Source organism: Dendrobates tinctorius, unplaced genomic scaffold, assembly GCF_039654945.1.
Source record: "Dendrobates tinctorius isolate UK_male_01 unplaced genomic scaffold, ASM3965494v1 ptg000069l, whole genome shotgun sequence".
In the NCBI taxonomy this organism is placed as follows: Eukaryota; Metazoa; Chordata; class Amphibia; order Anura; family Dendrobatidae; genus Dendrobates; species Dendrobates tinctorius.
Genome location: NW_027361737.1, coordinates 23,319,881 through 23,344,344, shown reverse-complemented (window position 1 = coordinate 23,344,344; position 24,464 = coordinate 23,319,881). Strand labels below are relative to the sequence as shown.

General features: G+C 46.3%; 1 protein-coding gene across 7 annotated transcripts in view; it reads right to left on the bottom strand.

Moving 5' to 3' along the window:
• MTERF4 (mitochondrial transcription termination factor 4) overlaps positions 1–24,464 on the bottom strand; it is a 30,815-nt gene that overhangs the window by 6,000 nt on the left and 351 nt on the right. The window contains exons 2-7 of one of the 7 annotated variants that reach the window (XR_012233348.1): positions 24,340–24,385; positions 16,142–16,256; positions 15,103–15,890; positions 12,156–12,346; positions 11,984–12,069; positions 10,147–10,320 (exon numbers count right to left, since the gene is read on the bottom strand). Coding sequence is in view for 6 of the 7 variants with exons in the window: in XM_073581207.1 (XP_073437308.1) it covers positions 10,316–10,320; positions 11,984–12,346; positions 15,103–15,862 (1,128 nt within the window). In the remaining variant the exon portion in view is untranslated. Of the gene's footprint in view, positions 1–5,101; positions 5,287–7,464; positions 7,772–10,146; positions 10,321–11,983; positions 12,347–15,102; positions 15,891–16,141; positions 16,257–24,339; positions 24,413–24,464 lie in introns of those variants that run through there. The other 6 variants (XM_073581207.1, XM_073581206.1, XM_073581208.1 and 3 more) reach the window with 6 other exon arrangements.

Genomic DNA, 24,464 nt, shown 5'->3' with positions numbered 1-24,464 from the left:
AGCACTTGAGGCCTTAAAGAAAAATGATCAAATAGTGGTAAAACCCTCCGACAAAGGGGGTAATATGGTAATTTTGAACCACATTGAATATCGTGAAATGTGTTATGCTATTTTGCAGGACAATTCAACATATGAGGTGTTAAAAGAGAACCCTATGGCCTCTTATAAAGAGGAACTGCAGTTGATCCTCAATGGGGCCTTAGCAGAGGGTGTGGTCTCAAAGACAGAATTTGATTTTATTCTTCCTAAGTTCCCATTGGTGGCCACGTTTTATGCATTACCAAAGATACATAAGGGCCTGAATCCCTTGAAGGGGAGGCCGATTGTATCAGGAGTGGATTCGTTGACACAAAATAGTGGCCTGTACATTGACCAGATACTACGCCCCTTTGTGGTTTGTATGCCGTCATACTTGAGGGATACTTCAGATCTACTGCTAAAATTGGAGGGCGTGCATCTGGAAGGGAATGCTTGGTTGGCTTCCATTGACATAGAAGCACTTTACAGTAATATACCACATGATGTAGGCATTAAAGGTGTGGGACACTTTCTTAGTCAGAGGTCAATAGCCTGTAGAGGGCACAATAATTTTTTGTCCTCTCTTTTGCAGTATATATTGACCCACAATGCATTCTGTTTTGATGGCAAATTCTACCACCAGCTCAGGGGCACCGCGATGGGGTGCCCCTGTGCCCCTTCGTATGCAAATTTGTTCCTGGGCTGGTGGGAGGAGACCATTGTTTTTGGAGGAGAGGAGAAGTGGTGGCACTGCTTGATCTCTATGTGGTACAGGTTCATAGATGATGTCTTTATGGTATGGACAGGGGATAAAGATCAATTTGAAGAATTTGTGAGAGAGTTGAATCAAAATAGTGTTAACTTGAGATTTACCTCAGAAATTCAGAAAACGGAAATACCATTCCTGGACATTAAAATCCAAAAAGATCGGATGGGAGGCATCTCTACAAGTATATTTCGGAAACCTACGAGTACAAATAGTCTGCTACATTGGCAGAGCCACCATCCAGTCCCCCTTAAGAGAGGCATTCCGAAGGGACAGTTCCTACGGTTGAGGAGGAATTGTTCCAGGAATGACCTGTTCCAAAAACAGGCTGGGGATATGTTTTGTCGGTTTAAGAACAAGGGGTATCCGCAACATGTTCTAGACACTGCGTATGACTTTGCAAGAAAAGCAGACAGGGCTAAATTGCTGCAGAAACGTGAGACTGAAGACTCGACAGAATTAATAAGAGTGATTGGGACATTTGATGTTAACCATCAGGAGGTCAGAAAGGTCCTATCTAAGCATTGGGATGTTCTCAGGTTGGATCCAGATTTGAAAAATATAATTGGCGAGCGTCCCAATATTACCTTCAGAAAGGGTAAATCAATTAGGGACATGTTGGTCCACAGCCAATATAGGAGACCATTGGTTGGTGGTACCTGGCTAGACAGGAGACCATGTGGTTTCTTTAAATGCGGGGACTGTAGTTTTTGCAAATATATGAGACCGGGGAAGTCTTTCTGCAGTGCGAGCACTGGTAGGGTGTTTTTTCAACGTGACTTCTCAAATTGCAAAACTGCAGGGGTCATCTATATGGCTACATGTTCATGCCCAAAAAATTATATAGGTAAGACCAGGAGAGAATTCAGAAGTAGAGTGGGAGAACATCTTGGAGACATCAGACACAAAAGAGAAACCCCGCTTGCTAAGCACATGTGGATGTGTCATAAAGGTGACCCCGGTGACATAAAATTCTGTGTTGTAGAGGTTGTCCATGTGAACCCAAGAGGAGGGAATGTGGATAAAGTGATTCTTAGGAGAGAGTGTGAATGGATATTCAGGATGGAGTCACTCGAACCGAGAGGGCTGAATGAGCAACTGTCATATGCCTGTTTCTTATGAGCCACAGTTGAATTATATGCTCCTTTTCTGGAGGATACCAGCCTCCTGGGTTTTGTTCTGTTGGTTCCCTGCTATAGTGGAATCTCTATGTATTGTCGTGGAATATTGAATATATAGAAAGTCCCTCTTTACTGCCGTAGATATATATCCCTATAGGATTTATGAGCTTTTTTAATTTGAACCCCTGTTGCCTATTAATAAGGTCCTCACTACATTACTCTGATGGGGCAGTCGCATATTTATAATATTTAAGTGATCTATGGTTTGGATCATCTTTAGAATGCGTATACTGTCTGAAGATAGTAAGAAGTAAGATATTTATACACATATTTCTCACAGTGACTATTCTGGGAGAGCGGATACCTTGAATTTGATGTGGTAGTTGCATATCGACGCCTGTTCACATTATTAAAGGTTATGACGCGATTTATATCTAGCTCTGTGCGAAGTATGAGTTTAATACAGTTACCATATCATAAGCAGACTGTCTAACATGGGATTATATGTCATATGTTGATTACATATATCGAGGTAGCTATTTATAGACGCCTGCTCACATTGCTGAAGGTTATGATGCGGTTTTATATACCGAGCAAAACGCTAACTATCAATGTAATGTAGGTAACATATTAAATGAGATCGTCAGGCATGAGCTCTTTAGGTCAAATATAGCGATGTGGTTATATATGCCTGGTCAGTGGAGCGTTTACTGTGTGTATGGGGTTAAACCTCAGAGATGACAATATGTCTGGGGTGCAGTGATTGGTGATTGCCGTGAGACTCTCTGTCTAAGGACATGTGACTGGTGGGTCAGCAGTGACGCTGTATGCACGCCAGGTGCAGTAACCAATCTAAGCCAGGATGACTGGAGAGCTCTGGGGAACCCTGTGTGTGAGGACACGTGATTGGTCATCATGACGGTGTATTAGAGATCCGTTAGCCGATTGGGGCAGCAGTAAATGGGTGGTGCTCAGAGATGCAATGGGATTGGAGTGGGCGGAGCTTAGGCTCTGCGCGGCAGGCTTAAAGAGTGGAGCAGTATGGAACATCGGTAAGCTATTTGCACCTTTATGGGACACGAATTATCGCAGCATCAGGCCTCCTGATGAGCCCTGGAAGGCGAAACGCGTTGAGGCATTAACTATTTGATGGCAGGTGGCGACAAACGCAGATAAGTACCGCTGTTGCAGCTCTGCGTTCCCTATATATTTCTAACAGTGGGAGACTGTTGATGGCCTTTATAGTCATTTTTCAATCATCTTTTTGGGCTATGGCTTATTATTGAGTCAATGTAAAAGATGCCTCTCTTGGTTATGAATCTTTTGTACAAGATTTAGGCATTATCTGAACTGAGTTATCCCACTGGGTTGCCTTATGGCTGTCTGCTTTTTTGTGGGACTTCAATATGACCACCTAATGCCATGTGTGTTCTAAATTTATTTTAACCTCTTTTCTTGGGACACAGGGTCCTCTATAGAGTAGGTTTGATCTCTGTTTAGAATTAGGGGTTCCCTTGTATCGGGTAGAAGGGACCACTAGTGGCTGTAGGGTTTGTTAGGGCCCCCAGGGATAGCCATCGTGAGCGGGGGCGCCACAACGTTCCCCCCTTAGGGTGCCAACCTCCGCAGCCAGGCAGGGTACAGCTTAGTAACGAATTAGGGACTCGTAGGGGTTACCTGAGTGTGGGCTATGTTTGAACACTAATTTTCAACTTCTGTCACATTTTTTCTGGTGTGTACCACATTTGTGGTTTTTAAACAATAAAGTATCGTTTTAGGGATTTAATATATGAGTTTATTTGAGAACCCTTGAAGGATTATATTTCAGATTGCAGGTACTATTGCACCCACCAATCTGTGTCACCAAGTCAGGCCAAAAGTGAATAAAATGTAGTCTCTCTTATCCTCTTGCCACTGGCTGAAAACAGAACATATGGCAACAAAAAGGCTGTGTGCACACGCTGCGGATTCTGCTGCGGTTCCGCAGTGGATTTGGCCTCTGCGGGTCCGCATCAGTTTTTGCTGCGGTGTACAGTACCATTATTCCCTATGGGAATAAAAAACCTCAGTGCAGACTTTTCCGCGCGGTTTTGAAACCGCAGAAAGAATTGACATGTCAATTCTTTCTGCGGATTCCTATCTCCACCATTGTGGAGATGGTGAAACCGCAGGATAATCCGCAGATAAACCGCAGGTCTTTTGATCTGCGGATTTACCTGCAGATTTTACAAAATCCGCGCAGCCAAATCCGCACCCCAATCCGCAGCGTGTGCACGTACCCTAAAGGTATAGTTGCGGAGGGAAATCCATCATGGGGACAGATGTTCTGCTCACAGGGTAAAATATTTGCACCAAAAAGAGACACTGATCAGTGATTTCACTTGTATCCACTTCCACGTTTCTCTCGAGTATTTTTTTAATGGATGCTCTTAGTTCATCTTCAGCCATCAACAGAACATTGCCCTTTAACCCCTTCACCCCGTGCCATTTTTGGCTTTTTGCTCCCCTTCTTCCCAGAGCCATAACTGTTTGGTTTTTCAATCAATATGGCCGTATGAAGGCTTGTTTTTTTGTGGGACTTGTTGCACTTTTGAACACCACCATTGATTTTACCATATAATGTACTGGGAAACGGGAAACACATTTAAATTGCAGTGAAATTGCAAAAGAAAGTGCAATTCCACAGTTTATTTGTTTAACATGATCACTAAATGCTAAAACTGATCTGGCAATATTATTTTCCAAGTCATTATGAGTTTGCAGATACCAAACATGTATAAGTTGTTCCTCTCATAGCAAATCAGCAATGACAACCACGAGGGTCTCCTGCAAACCCCAGGTTATCATTCCAACCCATTGGCGCCCACTGATCAAGTGACAGGGCGTCGATGGGAGGTGCTAGTGACGCGCTTCTGGAGCGATCATGTTAAGTGCCACTGTCAGAGATTGACAGCTGCGGGAGGATCGCGATCAACTCAGCTGATGTGCCGGAAAAGATGCTGACTCAGCTCTGGAGCCCACATCAGAGGGGGAGACACGACATATGACGTATTTAATACCATACTGCCATGCTAACAAGTAGTGCACTACAGAGGGTTTGTTAGCAATGAGACTATAAAAATAATGTTTGCAAATATAAATATAATCTTAAAAAGACTTTTAGACTAATAATACTTCATCAGATCTGTTCACTCACCTGAAACACATCTTCCACATGACTGGGATCTTGGGTCAGGATTTCAGGAGTAGAGTTTAAGATTTTCAGTACCTGCTCTGATGTAAAATGACACCGGCTCTTGAGACACTGTATTGCAGCTGTTACACGGGAGCGGGACAGAGACAAAAGAGCCGGGCATCTCGACAGAATGTTTTGCATAGAACCTGTATGGAAATGCATCATAAAACAGAAGAAAACTATTAGTTTAAAAAATACCATTCAGATTCAGAATTTTATAGAGCACTATGTGGGGGCCATCATACTGTATGGAGCACTATGTGGGGCCATCATACTGTATGGATGGACTATGATGGGCCCACTATACTGTATGCAGCACTTTTTGTGACCATTATACTATACGGAGGACGGTGTGGAGAGTGTCTACGCTTTTAATTTTGACCCTGTGTGTACTTGATTTTGACATCCATGGTCTAAGGTCAAATACTTGCAAGATGATTCGTCAGATTACCTCTCAAGAATACCTCTCCCTTGTCTGGGGAATAAAGATAAAGGTCTTTTAGATTAGCCAATTTCCTTGAAAGAAGTTATTCAGGCTGTTGGAAAAATGGCTAATGATTAGAGTTGAGCGAATTTATTATGGTTTCCTCTTATTAGGCAAGCAATAGCGCTTACCGAATAAGCTGCAGAGGGATCGCGCCGGCTGACCGGCGCCGTAGCTGCATGTATCACGATCGAGTCACAGCACATGCACGGAGAGCCCAACACACAGGCTCTCCATGCATGTGCTGTGACACAGCCACGACACATGCAGCTGCGGCGCCGATCAGCCGGTGAGATCCCGCTGCAGCTTATTCGGTAAGCGCTATAGCTTGCCGAATAAGAGGAAACCAGAATAAATTCGCTCAACTCTACTAATCATAAGGACCCCGGATCAGATGGGTTTCCGATAGAAATCTATAAACATTTTGAGGAATAAATATTACCAAACTACCTGGAAATGATTAATAATGTATTTTTATCAGGGGAGTTTATCAAAGTATACCATTATATGAGGTGGTAATAGTTATTCTGCCTTAGGAAGGAAAAGAGAGAACTACCTTATTCTTACAGGCCTCTCTCATTGCTGACAACAGATGTTAAGATATTGGCTAAAATTCTGGCCTCCTGACTGAGTACAGTTATTGAATCAGTAATTCATCCACACCAGGCTGCCTTTATGTTCTTTAAGTCAACTGTTATAAAGTCACCTAGACTTTTTTTTTTTTTTTTAATTTGCAAGCAGCACAGGAGGATCCTAGTCGGAAGGGCGTCTTGTCGTTGGATGCCACCAAAGCATTCGATAGTGTCCAATGGGGTTATATTTGGGAAGTGCTAAAAAGAAAACGAGTTATGCTGATGTATAAGCACCAACTGCTAAAATAAGAGTAAGTCGAGAGGTTTCTGGAGTTTCACAGAGGAACAAGACAGAGCTGCCCACTGTCACCCAGCAATTGAACTGCTAGCTTGCATTACTAAAAATAAATGACCATATATATATATATATAATTGATAAGATTATCATAATTTTCCAGATCATTTGTGGAAAAAAAAAAATCCAGCAGATTTGGGTACAGGGAGTCTAATAATTCAGCATACATTTCTCCAACTAAAACCATTGTGTCATGCACATCTCCTAGATTTCCCTCACATTCCCTATGATCCACAGAAAAGGAAAGAAAACAGATTCAACATAAAAACAAACAACCATGAAGTGTATGAGAAAAATGGAAAAAATAAATAAAAATGCTACTAGGGCCAGAACAGAGTTTAGAAATAGGTTGGAAAATTAAGGGAATAGTACATTACATTCCTACTGGACTGGCTGATTGAAGCTACTTTCGTAGTACCCCCATCCATGAGCATCATCAGTTTACGAGGAACAATGGTCAAGCACACACACTATATTTAAAATCCCTGGCACTAACCATAAATGATTATGGGGGGGGTCTCAGTGGTCAGACCCCACGATATAGCATGTGTTGCCTGTCTCCATCAGGCTTTGCTATATCTCTATGCAATTAAGTTGGCGGAAGTTTTTGGCTGCACAAACCACAAAAAAAAAAATCACAACCTGTATCATTTATTTAAGGGGTTGTCCACGACTAGGACAACCACTTCTCAATCTGAATGTTTGCCCTTGTTAAAATAAAAATACTCACGTCCAGTGCCTGCGTTGTTTCAGTGGTGTCAGCAGTCGCGTTCCCGGCGCTCACATGAGGCCGTTACGTCACCGATGTATCGGTGCCGTTCTAGGAGGTGAGAATAAGTTTTTATTTTAACGGGGAAAACCGTTTGTATTGAGCTGTCCTAGTAGAGGACAACCCCTTTAAGATTTATCTTACCTTCTCCCAGGCCAAGGGCCCTCAGTGCGTCTACCCTGTCTCTCACAGCCTTGTCTGTAGTCTTTAGAAGCTCTGGAGTTTCTTCGAGCATTCTCAGTACAGTCTTGTTACTCAGTCCAATGAGACATAGCTCCTTGATGTTGGCTGTCTTGTGTGGAGGGCATCTCATACTCTGGATCTTTTCACTTTGCTCCTCAGAGAAACCAAGTTCGAGAAGTGCCCGTCTAGTATCAGGATTACTGGACACACTCCTCAAAAACAGACGGGTCCGACTGAAAGCAAAAATGTGTCTGAGACGCAGGGACACCTGTGAAGGTCATAAGACAATAGTCAGATCATGTATGAAACATTTTAAATCCTGCAAAAAGGTACAAAACTAGGAAACTTAGCAAAGCTACTCTAGGTAATTTATCTGCCCAGTGAAAGTCATAGAGGAAATGTTGATAATTAAGGTTGACCTTTCTGATGCCAGCTAAGAAAGGAGACATTGGTTTGTGCCAATGTTTTTCAAAAGGCACACGCCTCTTAAAGTTTATTGCATTTGGGATTATCTCCAAATAAGAAAATGAAATCTGTGCCTGCTAGAACTGGGCAAGGGAACTAGGCTTTATTCAGGCCTGAAACCTAATTTGTATTAAAATTCAGAGACCACACCACTTTTTATATAATGTGCTAATTTTGGCAGGTACAATATAAAAGCTTAAACCTTGATTTGTGATAACGTTTGACTCAGTTTACACACAAAGCTGAAACAAACCTTTGATTAAATGTGAGTTCATATAACACATAGTGGAGCCAAGCCTGCCAGAGGAAGAGCCACCCTAACAAATCCGCTCTAAACCAGGGTGCACAACATGATCCCCCGGCATCTCGGACTCCTCTGTTCAGTCAATCCCAAACTATAGGGATAGCTGTGCTCATATTATGGTCACCTTGACTTTTTTCTGGACTGCTAAATAGGGAAGCAGGGGACCCTCTGTTTAGAATTGAGAACGTTCCTGATATAGAACCCCAATTTTAGATTATGGCATATACTGTATACTACTGTGGATATATACCTAGGATCAGAACACGTCTCCAAATTTTCAGCGGCCCTTGGGTGATGTACGATCACAAAATTTGATGACCGCCTCTTTGATATATAGGGTCATCCCGGGCATATGAGCAGACTATAATGGTGCAGAGGGAGTCACCCTGAGCTGTCGAGCATCATTTTCGGATGTATACACCTATTGTAGGTGGGGAGCAAGACACAGACTACTTATGGCCCACTCGATGTATATGACCGAATCCCGTTTTGTGGGGGTTTCAAATGTAAGCCCCAATGGGGCCACTGAACGCAGGAGAAAGCACAGTGTGAAAGGTGTATACCATAGTACACGTCTCTGCCATGTCATCACAAATACTAAAGGGAACACACAAGGGTCCAAATATTAGTACCCTAGTAGTGTCCAGTATAGACTAGTTATAGAGGGTTGACTTTGTAAACTCACTTCCTTTATGGTTTCTCAAAAGCTGGCAAAGTAAAAAGAGGTGAAAAAAAAAAAAAAGGTTTCTGCTCCATCAGTCTGCAATGTGCGAATCAGACGACTGCAGACTATTATGGCGCCTTATAAGTGTGGCCACTTCTGGGAATCCAGATTTTAATAAAGTATGTGTGTCAAGTGCACGTTATTATGGATCATTAGAGGAACTGACACCAGATCCAATCCTATTATTTCTAATGTGTGTATGCTATACAGAGCAAGAACCACCGGTACAATGACTGCATGACAACGGTTCACCAGCCGGGACGGTGTCCATATACCCATATGGTTGGCATATTCCGATTAATTATCAGCATTTGCGTTTGGAGGCTTGCCCAGAAATAAACAATTTTGTTAAAATTTACGTTTGTTTGTTGTTGTTTTTTTTGCTACAAACAATAATGGTCGCTTGGACTCAGCCAAAAAACAGAGACTGGCGACAGCAATGCAAACAGAGGGCGAGCTTATAACTGCGACTCACAGTCGGCTGATAACCGGCTTCAGAATATTGGCATTAGGGCAGCTCACAAAAATGATAGCTGCAACGGTGAACATAAAGGGTCCACTTAAAGGGGCATAGTCTACATTTGGTGCTCCATAAAGCGATTCAGAAAAGTTGTACAAAATTCTGTTCATAAGCATTTATTCACTTTAAAATGCCATTTTCGCTCCCATGTGGCAGCTATGAGAACGTGGCCTTACACAGGGTTTCTCATTTCTGGCTTACAGAAAGCAGTCTGAGCAGAGAACTCCCTTCACGACGTCCATAAGCCTTAGACTACCTTCACACATCCGTTCCCTTTTTTTTTTTTTTTTAACATCTACACTGTTTTCTCTCGTGCGTCATTCCTATTGCCTCCATTTGCTTCTCCTCTGTTTTTAAATTTGAAGATAGAAGTTTAGTCTATTTATCCAATGACTTTTAACAATGAATCCTGTGTAAGTGATCCCCATATACGGTAAATAGCGTTTGCTCCACGAAGCTGATGAGAACAGGACGCGCTCCGATTCTCACACATTGGACTCACGGATTCAATTCTTTTAAAATGAACGTATGTATAGATCCATGAGAGGGAGTCCGTGTGCTGTCCAAGAAAAGAAACGGACATCACATAGACGTGTACAAGGAATAACACTTTGTAATACGGCACAAATATTCAGGTTCTAGAAAAACAAATTTTATTTACACCAATAAAACAATAGTAGCAGATAAATGCAAAGTGTGACAACTGCTTCAATAATACAAAAGAAAGGACAAGTTACAGGTGGAGAGCGTGCATGTATATAGGTGATGATTTGGAGATGTGTGCGGCGTTCTTATCAGTTCAACCTGGAACATAAAAAGAAAAAAAAAAAAAAAAACAGTTACACAAAGTACAAGTCACTCCACATCTAGAACATGTGCAATTTCCTTTTGTTCCAAAAGCACCGTGTTCACACTGCAGGCACAGTGCGGCTACAGGAAGCTTTATAGGATGGATGCAATCACGGCAATTTGCTAAATTTTCATTGCCCTTTACTCACTTTTTTCAGGACAAATCTCATGTGACTAGATGTTAATCTACAATATACTGAACAAAAGCCAACAAACACAAAGCTATTACATTTTGTGCGTCATTTTAGTGGTTTTATTTCATTTTTTCGGGTATATTCTATTTCCTAGGGAAATACATTTCTCAATAATACAATACCAATCAATAGCCATGACAGGTGCAAGTCTGCCAAAGCGGCCTGGGAAGGTGATCATGTGAAAACCCCCTTCAAAAGTGACAATCGGGCACAACAGCATTTATATATTGCCTTGTGTTGTATACCGCAGGTACCAATGCTATAATGCCGCTATTCAGAGGAGGCGGCCAGGTCTTGATTTTTAGCTCCAAATCCACAGTTTAACGTGGGTTTTGCTGGAGATTCATTCTGGGTTTTCCTCCCTTTGCTACAATGAAAGGAATTAAATCTGCAACAAAATATAATGTGCTACAAATTTTAAAAGCTGCACCCCATGTTATCTTTTCATATAGCATGAGTATGGAATTTGTTAAAATGGCAACCACTTGCCTGCTACTGTATTTTACCTATAAGTAAAATCCGCAGCTTACTTGTTCCATGCAGACATATGTTAAGGCTGTTTTTTTATGTTGCATGTGGACTCACCAATAAAATTTCACATCAACTATGAATCTCAAAAAAAATATTTGCAATTTACATGTTAAAAAAAAAACGAGGACCCAATGAAGAGTTGTGACATTTTCTTACATAAACTGGCGCCATCTGGTGTTCATTGTGTAGATCACTGTACATGTCTAATGAGCTGAGTGCTGGGGGACACACATGCTCAGTCACTCTCTGCATAGGAATCCTCTGTTCACTATTTCTATTGGGTGTTCAGCAGTGAACAGAGGATCACTATTCGGAGAGTGACTGGGCATGTGTGTCCCTGGCATTAAAGGGAATCTGTCACACCTTTTGTGAGATATCATATAATGATATCATTCAATTGTGTGTCACATAAGGATTCTCTTAGTACTTCTGCTTCCCCCTGCCCCCCTCACCTATCATGCATAAATACCTTTTTTATATCGGTTCAGATGTATGTAAACTGCCACGGTCCGGTCCGCTGGGCGGGGCTTATTCACCTGCTCCCCCCTCCCTGTCTTGCTCTACACAAGAAGAAATGCTTAGAGCAAGACAGTGGGGGGGGAGCAGGTAAATAAGCCCCGCCCAGCGGACCGGACAGTGGCAGTTTACATACATCTGAACAGATATAAAAAAGGTATTTATGCATGAAAGGTGCGGGGTCAGGGGGAAGCAAAAGTACTAAGAGAATCCTTATGTGACACACAATTGAATGATATTATAGGATATCTCAAAAAAGGGGTGACAGATTCCCTTTAATTAATTCGCGTTACATATTGACACCGCTGATAACCCACACTAAAGGCTTCAGTGGAGGTAATACAGCCCACTGTAGGCTACTGCCGTTGTATCCTTACCTGAGAAGCATTCTGCCACCACTGCATCCCTCTGCGCCGTGCCCTCCATTGTGTCATCCTCCGCTGACTCATCTTTGATTGGAGGTCTGAGATCCAGTGCAAGGTCAGCATCAATATTTTTTAGCACTGCAATATTGTGTATTATACAGCACACAAGAATAATTTTACTGACTTTCTCGGGGTTATAGAGGAGAACCCCATTGGGATTGTCCAAACAGCGGAAGCGGCTTTTCAGCACATCAATAGTTCGCTCCACTACAGAATACGTTGCGTTGTGTGATAAGTTGTATCGCACTTCAGATGCCGTAGCCGGGTTCTCGAAAGGGGTGAGAAGCCACGGTTTAACACCATATCCTGCATCTCCTAAAAGACAGGCGAGATCATGTAATCATTCCAAACTCTTGTCCACAGCACTCAAACTATTTGTTTATATACGCAGGATGGAACTAACGAGTGTGCACGCAGCATTGAAGGGTTTGTGTAGTACAATTAAAAGGGGTTGTCCACTATTGAATAACCCCTGCTTAATTACTTCAGAGCCCCAAAGAAAATGAAAACAATTTATCCCTACGTCCTGCAGCAGCAATGTCGGTGCTGCTATTTCAGGAGGGTGACATATGACAGCTGCACCTTGCTCATTCGCTGCCGTGGTCAAGTGACTCAATAATGCCGCGTCACCCCCAGAATCGCAGGGCCAACATTAGTGGAGCAACCCTACAGCAGGAGGCAGGTGTATCCGAAAAAAAGCACATAGGAACCCAATTAAGCAAAATAGAAATTCTTTATTGGTAAAAGATACACACATCACATACAATTAAAAGGTGGGAAACCCAAGTAAAGATACCACCCCCCACATACAAGCTACTGAGAGGTTGCACATATCAAAAACACCCCACTAGTCGCTTTTCAATAGCAAATGGTAGAGAGTGACAAGCATTAACTACAAAACAGAAAAATGCTACTACAAACGCTAGTCACATGAACATTATCTAAGTGCAAGACAAACTTTTACCTCCTGTGGATGGTGATATTTACCCCTACGCACGTTTCGGCAATCAGCCTTCTTCCGGGGGTTAACATCACACCAGCAGGAGCATATCTTATATAAGAATTCATCTAATCAGAGATCCCCTAACAAATCATCGTTCACTATGTTGTAATCCCATAGGTCACCCAGTTCTGTGTGGACAAATACGTAGCCTATCATAGTTCATAGGTCAACTAGAGGGACGTGTTAAAGCAAAAGAGGCGGCATAAATTATTAATCCGACCAATCAAGAAAGGAGACCTCCCACCATAAGCCGTCCCACCGTGCTTCTACCGCTGTCCATACACTAAATATATCTACAAATCTCTATTATAAGAGTATTCGGCTGCCCGGGATGCACACTGTGCACATGCGCCCGCCGGGCGGTCTGGGGGCATCACCTGACACGGCGTTTGACTCCGTGTCCTGGTCACGTGAGCCGTCCCGCCTACGTCAGACATGGGCGGGACTTTGGCCCGGGGCTCGGCGTTTTGCCGCATCGCGCGGATCTCCGGGTCCGTCTGTCGGTGTGACATGCACCGTTATAGTGGGGCACCCTAGGGCACCTGTTATATTAGAGATATGTAGATATATTTAGTGTATGGACAGCGGTAGCACGGTGGGACGGCTTATGGTGGGAGGTCTCCTTTCTTGATTGGTCGGATTAATAATTTATGCCGCCTCTTTTGCTTTAACACGTCCCTCTAGTGGACCTATGAACTATGATAGGCTACGTATTTGTCCACACAGAACTGGGTGACCTATGGGATTACAACATAGTAAACAATGATTTGTTAGGGGATCTCTGATTGGATGAATTCTTATATAAAGATATGCTCCTGCTGGTGTGATGTTAACCCCCGGAAGAAGGCTGATTGCTGAAACGTGCGTAGGGGTGGATATCACCATCCACAGGAGGTAAGTTTGTCTTGCACTTCATGTGACTAGCGTTTGTAGTAGCATTACTCTGTTTTGTAGTTAATGCTTGTCACTCTCTACCATTTGCTATTGAAAAGCGACTAGTGGGGTGTTTTTGATATGTGCAACCTCTCAGTAGCTTGTATGTGGGGGGTGGTATCTTTACTTGGGTTTCCCACCTTTTAATTTTATGTGATGTGTGTATCTTTTACCAATAAAGATTTTCTACTTTGCTTAACTGGGTTCCTATGTGCTTTTTTTCGGATATATTTAACTTTTGTGAACCCAGTAATGGGTCCTTTCTCTAGTAAGGAGCTAATTAATTGGATTTGATATAGGAGGTGTTTTAAAATGCTCCGTTGTTGGACTTCAACACTTTTGTTAAGCAGGAGCTAGGTATAAACTTTTTTTTTTTTTTATACGAGGCCTTGAAGTGATTAAGCAGGGGTTGTCCAGTATGGAGAACCCCATTGAACATTTTAAAAATAGGCCCATGGTGGTGCTAAAATGAAGGAAAAAAAAAACAAAACAAAACATATTAAAGCATATTCACTCCTCAATAGTGCTATTAGAACAATGTGGACTGCACACCCTAGCCCAAATAAATAAAAAATATTCAGAAGGATCCTCATTCCTCAGAAGCAAACCATATGCCATTTAATTCATGTACTATCCTCAATATTGCTGTCAGTGTCCCCTGCCGGTCTCTTGGCTTCACCTTGTGTCGAGGGAATCAGGAGACCGGTGTAGTGGTTACGTTGTGTCTGAACCAGATGAAAGTCTCAGGGCGGGTGCTGATCGGCTGCAGCAGTCTTCTGACTGACACAGAATGTGACTGTTTCAGCCAATCAATGGCTGCTGAATGGCAAAAGCTGTCACCCAATATTCCCCACAGCAAAGGGAAACTGAGGTCAGAGGACAGGCAGGGAACACTTGCAGTAGTACAGCGTAGTGGTGGGGCTCCAGAAGGCGCAGATTTTAATAGTAGTGGACAAAAAAAAAAAAAAATGTTCTACCTGATTTAAAGATGGGATTAGTAATATCAAATATCTACAAAGAGCTGAAGCAGATTTTAATCATTGTCAAACATGATGGTGCTGAGCCCATCCAATCTGTATTAGCTACAGAACTTCTCTTACAGGGGTGATTACTACTGGAGCTCCATAATACTCACCTAACAACCACCCACTAAATTCTCCTTTGTCAAATCTTTCCTGAATCTCAGATTGTTTCAGGACAGACGAGTCATCTGTTGACCCAGGACACTGTGAAACTACATCCAAGATCCTCATGTCGGAGTCACAGATGACCTGCACATTGATGGAGTGATAGTGCTTCTGGTTCCGATACATCTGCTCCATCTCGGAGGGGGGAGAGATGGCTATATGTGTGCATCCCACGGCACCCAAGACATCTGGGAATCCGTCGATGCTCTGGAAGCCTTGCTTTATGAGATGTAAGCCAGCAGGGTCGCTGGGGAACTTTATGAATTGGTCGGCGAGTTTTAGAATAGCAGATATGACCTCCGACAGGGCACGGCTGAAGGTGCTCTGGGTTATGCCGCCAGCTTCAGCCACAGTGCTCTGTAACGACCCACTGGTGAAATAATGAAGGGCACAGAGTAACTTTACAATCCCAGGAACGGCATTACTTCTCTTTGTAGTGGAGATTAAGTCTTTCTTAATGAGTTCATACAGAGACATTATAGCATCTGAATTAAGGCGGTAACGTTCTTTAATGTCCTGCTCATCGATCTCAGATAGATCAATTCTCGCAGGGAATATTCTCCTCCGTCGTCGCCGTCTTAAGAACTGTCTTCTGTTAATATTGCTTGCTCTGTACTGCCGTGGCGGGGGCTCGTAGCGAACTTCTTCATCTAATTCATGCCTGGCTCTCAATCTTCTCAGGATCAGATATGGCACCGTCAGGAACATGATGAACCAAGAAGTGGATACTGCAGAGCTGGGGATGACAAATACAATATAATGAACCCAAGCAAAAATACAACAAAAGGTTATAGTGCACGAGATCCCCAGTATTCAGCTTAGGGATACACAAGATGCATGGACCTTCCTGGCAATAAAGAGGAGACACATTGGTCCAGGACTGCAGAGAACATATCCACCATGTAAGGCTGCAGCACCGGACAAGTCTCCATGATATCACTGTACTGTGATACATGCCCCATTTAATAGAAGTGTAAAATTACTTACTATTTATAGAAGTGATGAGATCCTTAATGGTGGCAAAGAGCGAGCATCCAAGTAGAGTGTCTGGACTGAAGACAGTGGATCCAGGCGGAGTCCTTCATCCACAAGTGTCGCCGTTCTAAGGAAAGAGAGACACTTCCGGGAGTAACACCCTGGTGTGCATCCATATGGAATAAGGACGCAATGACACAATTGCAATTCTTTTATTTTCTTACTAATGTAATATGGTCAAAATGAGTATTGAAAGTGTGTACACCCATAAAGGTAAAAAATATTCTAATTCTGTAGGTTATACAGGGAAAGGCGTCCAAGGTGGGACATAAATACATACCCGGATTTTATCAGATATACAGGAGCCTGTGTATAAAACACACATGACTTCTGATACACCAAACTAATCACAATGTGCCTTGGTTTGCATCATCTCCTACCCCCGATAATGTATCACCTTGTCCATTTAAAGCCACACACAATGGGGACAAGAGATGTGAGACCTACCTATACTCCCGTATAAGCCGAGATTTTTTTCAGCCCATTTTTGGGGGCTGAAAGTGCCCCTCTCGGCTTATACGCGAGTCATATACGTCAGGGGGTTGGCGGGGGAGGGGAGCGGGGGTGTCAGATCATACTGACCCCCCTTGGCGCATCTTTGCAGCCCCCCTGCTTGTCCCACGGTCTCCGGCAGCTTCCGTCAGCAGTCACGAGGTACCGCTCAATAAAGACATGAATATGCGTATATTCATGTCTTTAATGAGCGGTATCACGTGACCGCTGAAGGCAGGCGCCGGAGACCGTGGGAGAACGGTGCTGCAGAGACGCACCGAGGGGGGGGGGGGGGGGGGGCGAGTATATACTATATTCACCTGTCGCCGTTTCCACGCTGCCTGCCGCATCCTCTGTCAGTGATGTTCAGGTCAGAGGGCGCGGCGATGTAGTTAGAGCGCGCCGCACTCTCTGCTGCTTGAACGTCACTGACAGACGATGTGGCAGACAGCAGCGTGGGAACGGTGATGGTGAATATCTCAGGTGCCGGGTCCTGAGCCAGCAGCGACACCGGCACCTGACCCCCAGCGACGGAGAGGTGAGTATGTAATCTTTTTTTATTTGCAGCATCAGCGGCATATGGGGCCTATTCCATGGAGCATCTTATGGGAGGGGGGGGCCTATTCCATGGAGCATCTTATGGGAGGGGGGGGCCTATTCCATGGAGCATCTTATGGGAGGGGGGGGCCTATTCCATGGAGCATCTTATGGGAGGGGGGGGCCTATTCCATGGAGCATCTTATGGGAGGGGGGGGCCTATTCCATGGAGCATCTTATGGGAGGGGGGGGCCTATTCCATGGAGCATCTTATGGGAGGGGGGGGCCTATTCCATGGAGCATCTTATGGGAGGGGGGGGCCTATTCCATGGAGCATCTTATGGGAGGGGGGGGCCTATTCCATGGAGCATCTTATGGGAGGGGGGGGCCTATTCCATGGAGCATCTTATGGGAGGGGGGGGCCTATTCCATGAAGCATCTTATGGGAGGGGGGGGCCTATTCCATGGAGCATCTTATGGGAGGGGGGGGCCTATTCCATGGAGCATCTTATGGGAGGGGGGGGCCTATTCCATGGAGCATCTTATGGGAGGGGGGGGCCTATTCCATGGAGCATCTTATGGGAGGGGGGGGTCTATTCCATGGAGCATCTTATGGGAGGGGGGGGCCTATTCCATGGAGCATCTTATGGGAGGGGGGGGCCTATTCCATGGAGCATCTTATGGGAGGGGGGGCCTATTCCATGGAGCATCTTATGGGAGGGGGGGCCTATTCCATGGAGCATCTTATGGGAGGGGGGGCCTATTCCATGGAGCATCTTATGGGAGGGGGGGCCTATTCCATGGAGCATCTTATGGGAGGGGGGGCCTATTCCATGGAGCATCTTATGGGAGGGGGGGCCTATTCCATGGAGCATCTTATGGGAGGGGGGGCCTATTCCATGGAGCATCTTATGGGAGGGGGGGCCTATTCCATGGAGCATCTTATGGGGGGGGCCTATTCCAGGGAGCATCTTATGAGGGGGGCCTATTCCAGGGAGCATCTTATGGGGGGGGCCTATTCCATGGAGCATCTTATGGGGGGGGGCCTATTCCATGGAGCATCTTATGGGGGGGGCCTATTCCATGGAGCATCTTATGGGGGGGGGGCCTATTCCATGGAGCATCTTATGGGGGGAGCCTATTCCATGGAGCATCTTATGGGGGGAGCCTATTCCATGGAGCATCTTATGGGGGGAGCCTATTCCATGGAGCATCTTATGGGGGGAGCCTATTCCATGGTGCATCTTAGGGGGGGGAGCCTATTCCATGGTGCATCTTAGGGGGGGGAGCCTATTCCATGGTGCATCTTAGGGGGGGGGAGCCTATTCCATGGTGCATCTTAGGGGGGGGGAGCCTATTCCATGGTGCATCTTAGGGGGGGAGCCTACTCCATGGTGCATCTTAGGGGGGGAGCCTACTCCATGGTGCATCTCATGGGGGCATATTCTATGGAGCATCTTATTGGGCCATAACCTTTATGGAGCATTATATGGGGTGTATTTTGTATGGAGCATCTTATAGGGCCACCATTATCCTATGTGCAGCATTATATGGGGTGTATTTTGTATGGAGCATATTATGGGGCCATTATGAACTGTATGGAGCATTATATGGGGCTCCTGATTCAATATGGATATTCAAAAACATTTAACCTATTGATGTCTCAATTCATTTTACTTTTATTGGTATCAATTTTTATTTTTGAAATTTACCAGTAGCTGCTGCATTTTCCACCCTAGGCTTATACTCGAGTCAATACGTTTTCCCAGTTTTTTGTGGCAAAATTAGGGGGGGGGTCGGCTTATACACAAGTATATACGGTACTATGCACACATGAGATCCACGAGTTCAGGACTGACACATATTTAGAAACAGTATGCCTTAGTATGGGGCTATAAGACGACATCTGTTGCCAACAGCAAGTCTCAAACAAGTCATGAGGACCAAAAACATCTGAGCAACTTATCTGCAACTTGCTGTCGCAAGAAAAATTTAGAACTGAGATTTTGAATTAGAAAGAAAAAAAAAAAAGAGTGGCCAAGTCACAAATAAGTCGCAGTCATCTGCCTTGTAGTCTATGTGAAGCGAGTCGCGTGCGAAACCACTAGCAGAAAATCCAACACATTTGGAAACAACTGAACCTTTGTCTTCCAGCTACAACCAGACTGTCTTACAGCTGTAGGAAGTCGCAGGATCTGACTTGTACGTGACGCATGTCAGCAGAAAGGTGATATGGGCATCAATGCCAGCTGCTATCACAGCAGAACTTTTACAATTGTCTAAACAGTCTTTGAAGCGCCAATTTCTACCAGAAGAACCCAGCCTTTAACTTGCTAACAAGGCTGTGTTCACACTTGGCTTTTTTGTAGCACTTTTTTTTTTTTTTAAATCTGCAGCATATCAATTCCTTCAGTGTTTTCGCAGCATAGTTTACACATTGAAATAAAAGTGTGCCAAAGACGTGCATACTTTACACTGCATTCTTCTTGCCAGCGCTCTGGAATTTGGTGCAATTAACAATGGGATGAGATGGGCACGTCCAGTACAGCGCTGCCTAGGGTAACACACCCCTGTGCACTGACCCCATCTTTGGTCCTAAAACCAAGGGCAGCAATTTATTCTGCTCTTTCTGTTTTTTTTTTGAAAACTGGAATTGATTCCATACAAATTATTGCAGAGGTTTTCCTTCACCAGGACAAAGAGCTAATTTATCATCATACCCTATAATCTATGGGTTCAGTCACCCAGGTTTTTTATGTGCTAATACTTTTCCGCTAGAAATTATTATTTTTTTAATTCGACATATCTTGAGACCTATAACTTTTCCATTTTCTCCTTTACAGAGCTCCACAATAGATTATTTTTTTCTGGAACGTCCTGTAGTTCTTACTGTTACCACTTTGGGGTACAGGCAACTTTTGATTTCATTTTATGTAAGGAAAGATGAACAAAAAAGATATCCTAAAAGATTCTTTATTTATGACATTCCTCTTGCAAAATAGATAAATAATTTTATACTATGTGTCGTTATGGAAACCGCAATACAAAATAAGGTGTTTTTTATTTTAGGTTACTTTTTCTCACGATGTTTATTTGTCATGCAATCCTTAGATAATGCACTGCACTACTAATGTAAAAAAAAAAAGAAACCCCAGAATGTCAGTGTTAGGGCTCATGCCGATGTCCATGGACCTCAGGTCGATCAAGGACCACCTGTGGCTCTCCCGACAGGAGCGTGACAGTTTCATATATTTCTAAGAGGCTGTCACACTCAGGTCAGGAGACCCATGGCCAGTCCGTGATCTGACCCAAATCTACAAATGTCGCCATTAGCGCTTATACTAACAGGACTACTAGATCTTACTTCTGGCATGATCTAATAGGCTTCCACACTTAGTAACTGGAACGTCTTTGTTACCATGGCAGCCCACTGACACGCTGCAGGGGGCCGACCGGGTGACAGAGGGAACATCCTCCCAAAGTCAGACTCCCTACTGGCATCTAAGGAAACAGCTGGCTCCCACTGTGTACGGCCGTGCACCATGGTGCGGTAACAAACGCAACACACAGATTTAGTGTGGTGATAGAAAAGTTTACATTTTTCCATTCCGTACGCAATAAAGACACGGCAAGTGACACAGCAATGGCAGCATAAGATCGAGGGGAAGGCTAAAGGGAGCGGACCTCATTTTGCATGAGAGCAGAACCACGTGGCTGACTAATGGTCCCGCAGTTTTGATGGGGTGAAACATCTGTTCCCCTGAAAAGTGAAGTCAATGATTAATGATCATTTTGAAAACCATAGCAGATGTTGGCGGCTTAGTATTTGGGACGTGACACGCCGCCCTACATCTCTAGTTACACATCAGTAGTTGTCGGAACTGTGCTGACATTATGGTCTGCAGAAAACAGCGGCTGTTCCTCTGATCTGTTCATGCGACCTCGCCGTGTGAGTGTATGATCAGTACAAAAGAAACGAGCAGCACAGACGAGCGGATAACAAAAAACAGATCCAAACAGTCTGATTTTTTGCTGACCTGAAAAAAGTCACTGGGGTGTTACATAAATTACACATTGGCTGAGTAAGGTATGTCCAAGGGGTAGAGTGACATGTCAAGCCTGATATGCCGTGGTGAGGAGACTTTTAAGCTGCAATGCTCCTCTGGGAAATATGCAGATTGTCTCTTCAGAGAGGAAGAGGACTAGAATTCTAGCGCCACCTACTGGAAGTAGCAAATGTCAACCCTCTAATGAGCCTTGTCACATAACTTAGAATAAAAGCCGAACTCTCAATTTGACTTTTTGGATCGCTACTTCCAATAGGTGGCGCTAGAGTTCCAGTCCTCTTCCTCTCTGAAGAAACAATTTGCATTTATGCAGGTATGTTACTGCTTCATATATAAGGGGCATTAACCCGAGACCTTCTTGTCTGAGTGTATATCTGTGGTCATGTGCGGTTTTGTTGTGGAGCTAACTACGGTACGTGTGCACGGCATAAGGCTCCAGTTATATCTGAACGTCTCACTATACAGGATATGAAAACATATGTAACGGTGCACTGACAACACTGTGATCACCGCGCTGATGGAAACATTGGAGACACAGGTATTAATGAAAGCGTTTTCACCTCCAGCCATTTCCATCACTGAGAACGTCAGAGCGGTTTTCGGTCACTGCATGAACTATGTATAAGAGCACACAGGGTTACAGGGAACGGCCTGATCACAGGACCCCCAGGACTTCCCCATCACACAGGTGAGCACCGTCATGTCTACTGCTAGGATGGGAGCACTGGGGTAATGTCTGATGGTATTGTGTGCGCGCACAGAACGGGGCAGAGACTGGGAATGGGCTACAGTTATTGCAGGCGTTATGGTACTGGAAAGCACCGATACTGGGGGACGGCGTACAGTGACTGCTAAGATTATGGTAATAGGGAGTCCTAGTATGGGGGTACAGTGGTTGCTGGTGTTAGGCCTCCAGAATGGGGGGGCTGCGCCTGCTGTACTATAGTATTGGTAACACTGATATGGGGAATGCTATGTTGGCGAGACTGTAGCTGATGCATTATGGTACTGAGGCACTAGTATCGGGGTTCTCATGCTGCTGGTATTGGGGGACAGTGTACTGGGGGTGCTATGACTGCTATATTAGGGTATTGGGTCACTGTTCAGGGGGTGCTGACTGTTGTATTAAGGGCACTGCTCGGGGGGCGCTCTGACTGACGGTGTTCGGTAGCGGGGGGCGCTCTGACTGACGGTGTTCGGTAGCGGGGGGCGCGCTGACTGACGGTGTTCGGTAGCGGGGGGCGCGCTGACTGACGGTGTTCGGTAGCGGGGGGCGCGCTGACTGACGGTGTTCGGTAGCGGGGGGCGCGCTGACTGACGGTGTTCGGTAGCGGGGGGCGCGCTGACTGACGGTGTTCGGTAGCGGGGGGCGCGCTGACTGACGGTGTTCGGTAGCGGGGGGCGCGCTGACTGACGGTGTTCGGTAGCGGGGGGCGCGCTGACTGACGGTGTTCGGTAGCGGGGGGCGCTCTGACTGACGGTGTTCGGTAGCGGGGGGCGCTCTGACTGACGGTGTTCGGTAGCGGGGGGCGCTCTGACTGACGGTGTTCGGTAGCGGGGGGCGCTCTGACTGACGGTGTTCGGTAGCGGGGGGCGCTCTGACTGACGGTGTTCGGTAGCGGGGGGCGCTCTGACTGACGGTGTTCGGTAGCGGGGGGCGCTCTGACTGACGGTGTTCGGTAGCGGGGGGCGCTCTGACTGACGGTGTTCGGTAGCGGGGGGCGCTCTGACTGACGGTGTTCGGTAGCGGGGGGCGCTCTGACTGACGGTGTTCGGTAGCGGGGGGCGCTCTGACTGACGGTGTTCGGTAGCGGGGGGGGGGCGCTCTGACTGACGGTGTTCGGTAGCGGGGGGGGGGCGCTCTGACTGACGGTGTTCGGTAGCGGGGGGGGGGCGCTCTGACTGACGGTGTTCGGTAGCGGGGGGGGGGCGCTCTGACTGACGGTGTTCGGTAGCGGGGGGGGGGCGCTCTGACTGACGGTCTCGGTAGCGGGGGGGGGGCGCTCTGACTGCCGGTCTCGGTAGCGGGGGGGGGGGCGCTCTGACTGCCGGTCTCGGTAGCGGGGGGGGGGGGCGCTCTGACTGCCGGTCTCGGTAGCGGGGGGGGGGGCGCTCTGACTGCCGGTCTCGGTAGCGGGGGGGGGGCGCTCTGACTGCCGGTCTCGGTAGCGGGGGGGGGGCGCTCTGACTGCCGGTCTCGGTAGCGGGGGGGGGGCGCTCTGACTGCCGGTCTCGGTAGCGGGGGGGGGGCGCTCTGACTGCCGGTCTCGGCAGCGGGGGGGGGGGCGCTCTGACTGCCGGTCTCGGTAGCGGGGGGGGGCGCTCTGACTGCCGGTCTCGGTAGCGGGGGGGGGGGGCGCTCTGACTGCCGGTCTCGGTAGCGGGGGGGGGGGGCGCTCTGACTGCCGGTCTCGGCAGCGGGGGGGGGGGGCGCTCTGACTGCCGGTCTCGGTAGCGGGGGGGGGCGCTCTGACTGCCGGTCTCGGTAGCGGGGGGGGGGCGCTCTGACTGCCGGTCTCGGTAGCGGGGGGGGGGCGCTCTGACTGCCGGTCTCGGTAGCGGGGGGGGGGGCGCTCTGACTGCCGGTCTCGGTAGCGGGGGGGGGGCGCTCTGACTGCCGGTCTCGGTAGCGGGGGGGGGGCGCTCTGACTGCCGGTCTCGGTAGCGGGGGGGGGCGCTCTGACTGCCGGTCTCGGTAGCGGGGGGGGGCGCTCTGACTGCCGGTCTCGGTAGCGGGGGCGCTGTGACTGCCGGTCTCGGTAGTGGTGGCAGTAGTATAAGGGCACTATGTCTGCTGTTAGGTATTGGGCACTGATATGGCGGTACAGTGGCTGCTGGTGTTATGGCACTGGGGGACACTGTAGTAGCTGAACACTTTCCCCTTTATAGAGCTGGAGGTGAGGCTCCATATAACCAGCAGAAAGTACATCACTAATGACACAAACACGTGACCTCCACACGGGAGAGGGCCATGTAATTTTTCCCCTATACACAAGGAAGAGATTAGTCAACCCGGTGAGGAACTACAAGTCCCAGCACCTGCCTACTACTCACCATTGTCACAGTGCTGCTGCTGCCGTCCTGCGCGTCTTTATCCACACTGTGATCATAGAAAACAAAATAGGAGCTTTGATGACGTCACGCCATGTAATCAATCACGTGTCTGGGAGGAGCCAGTG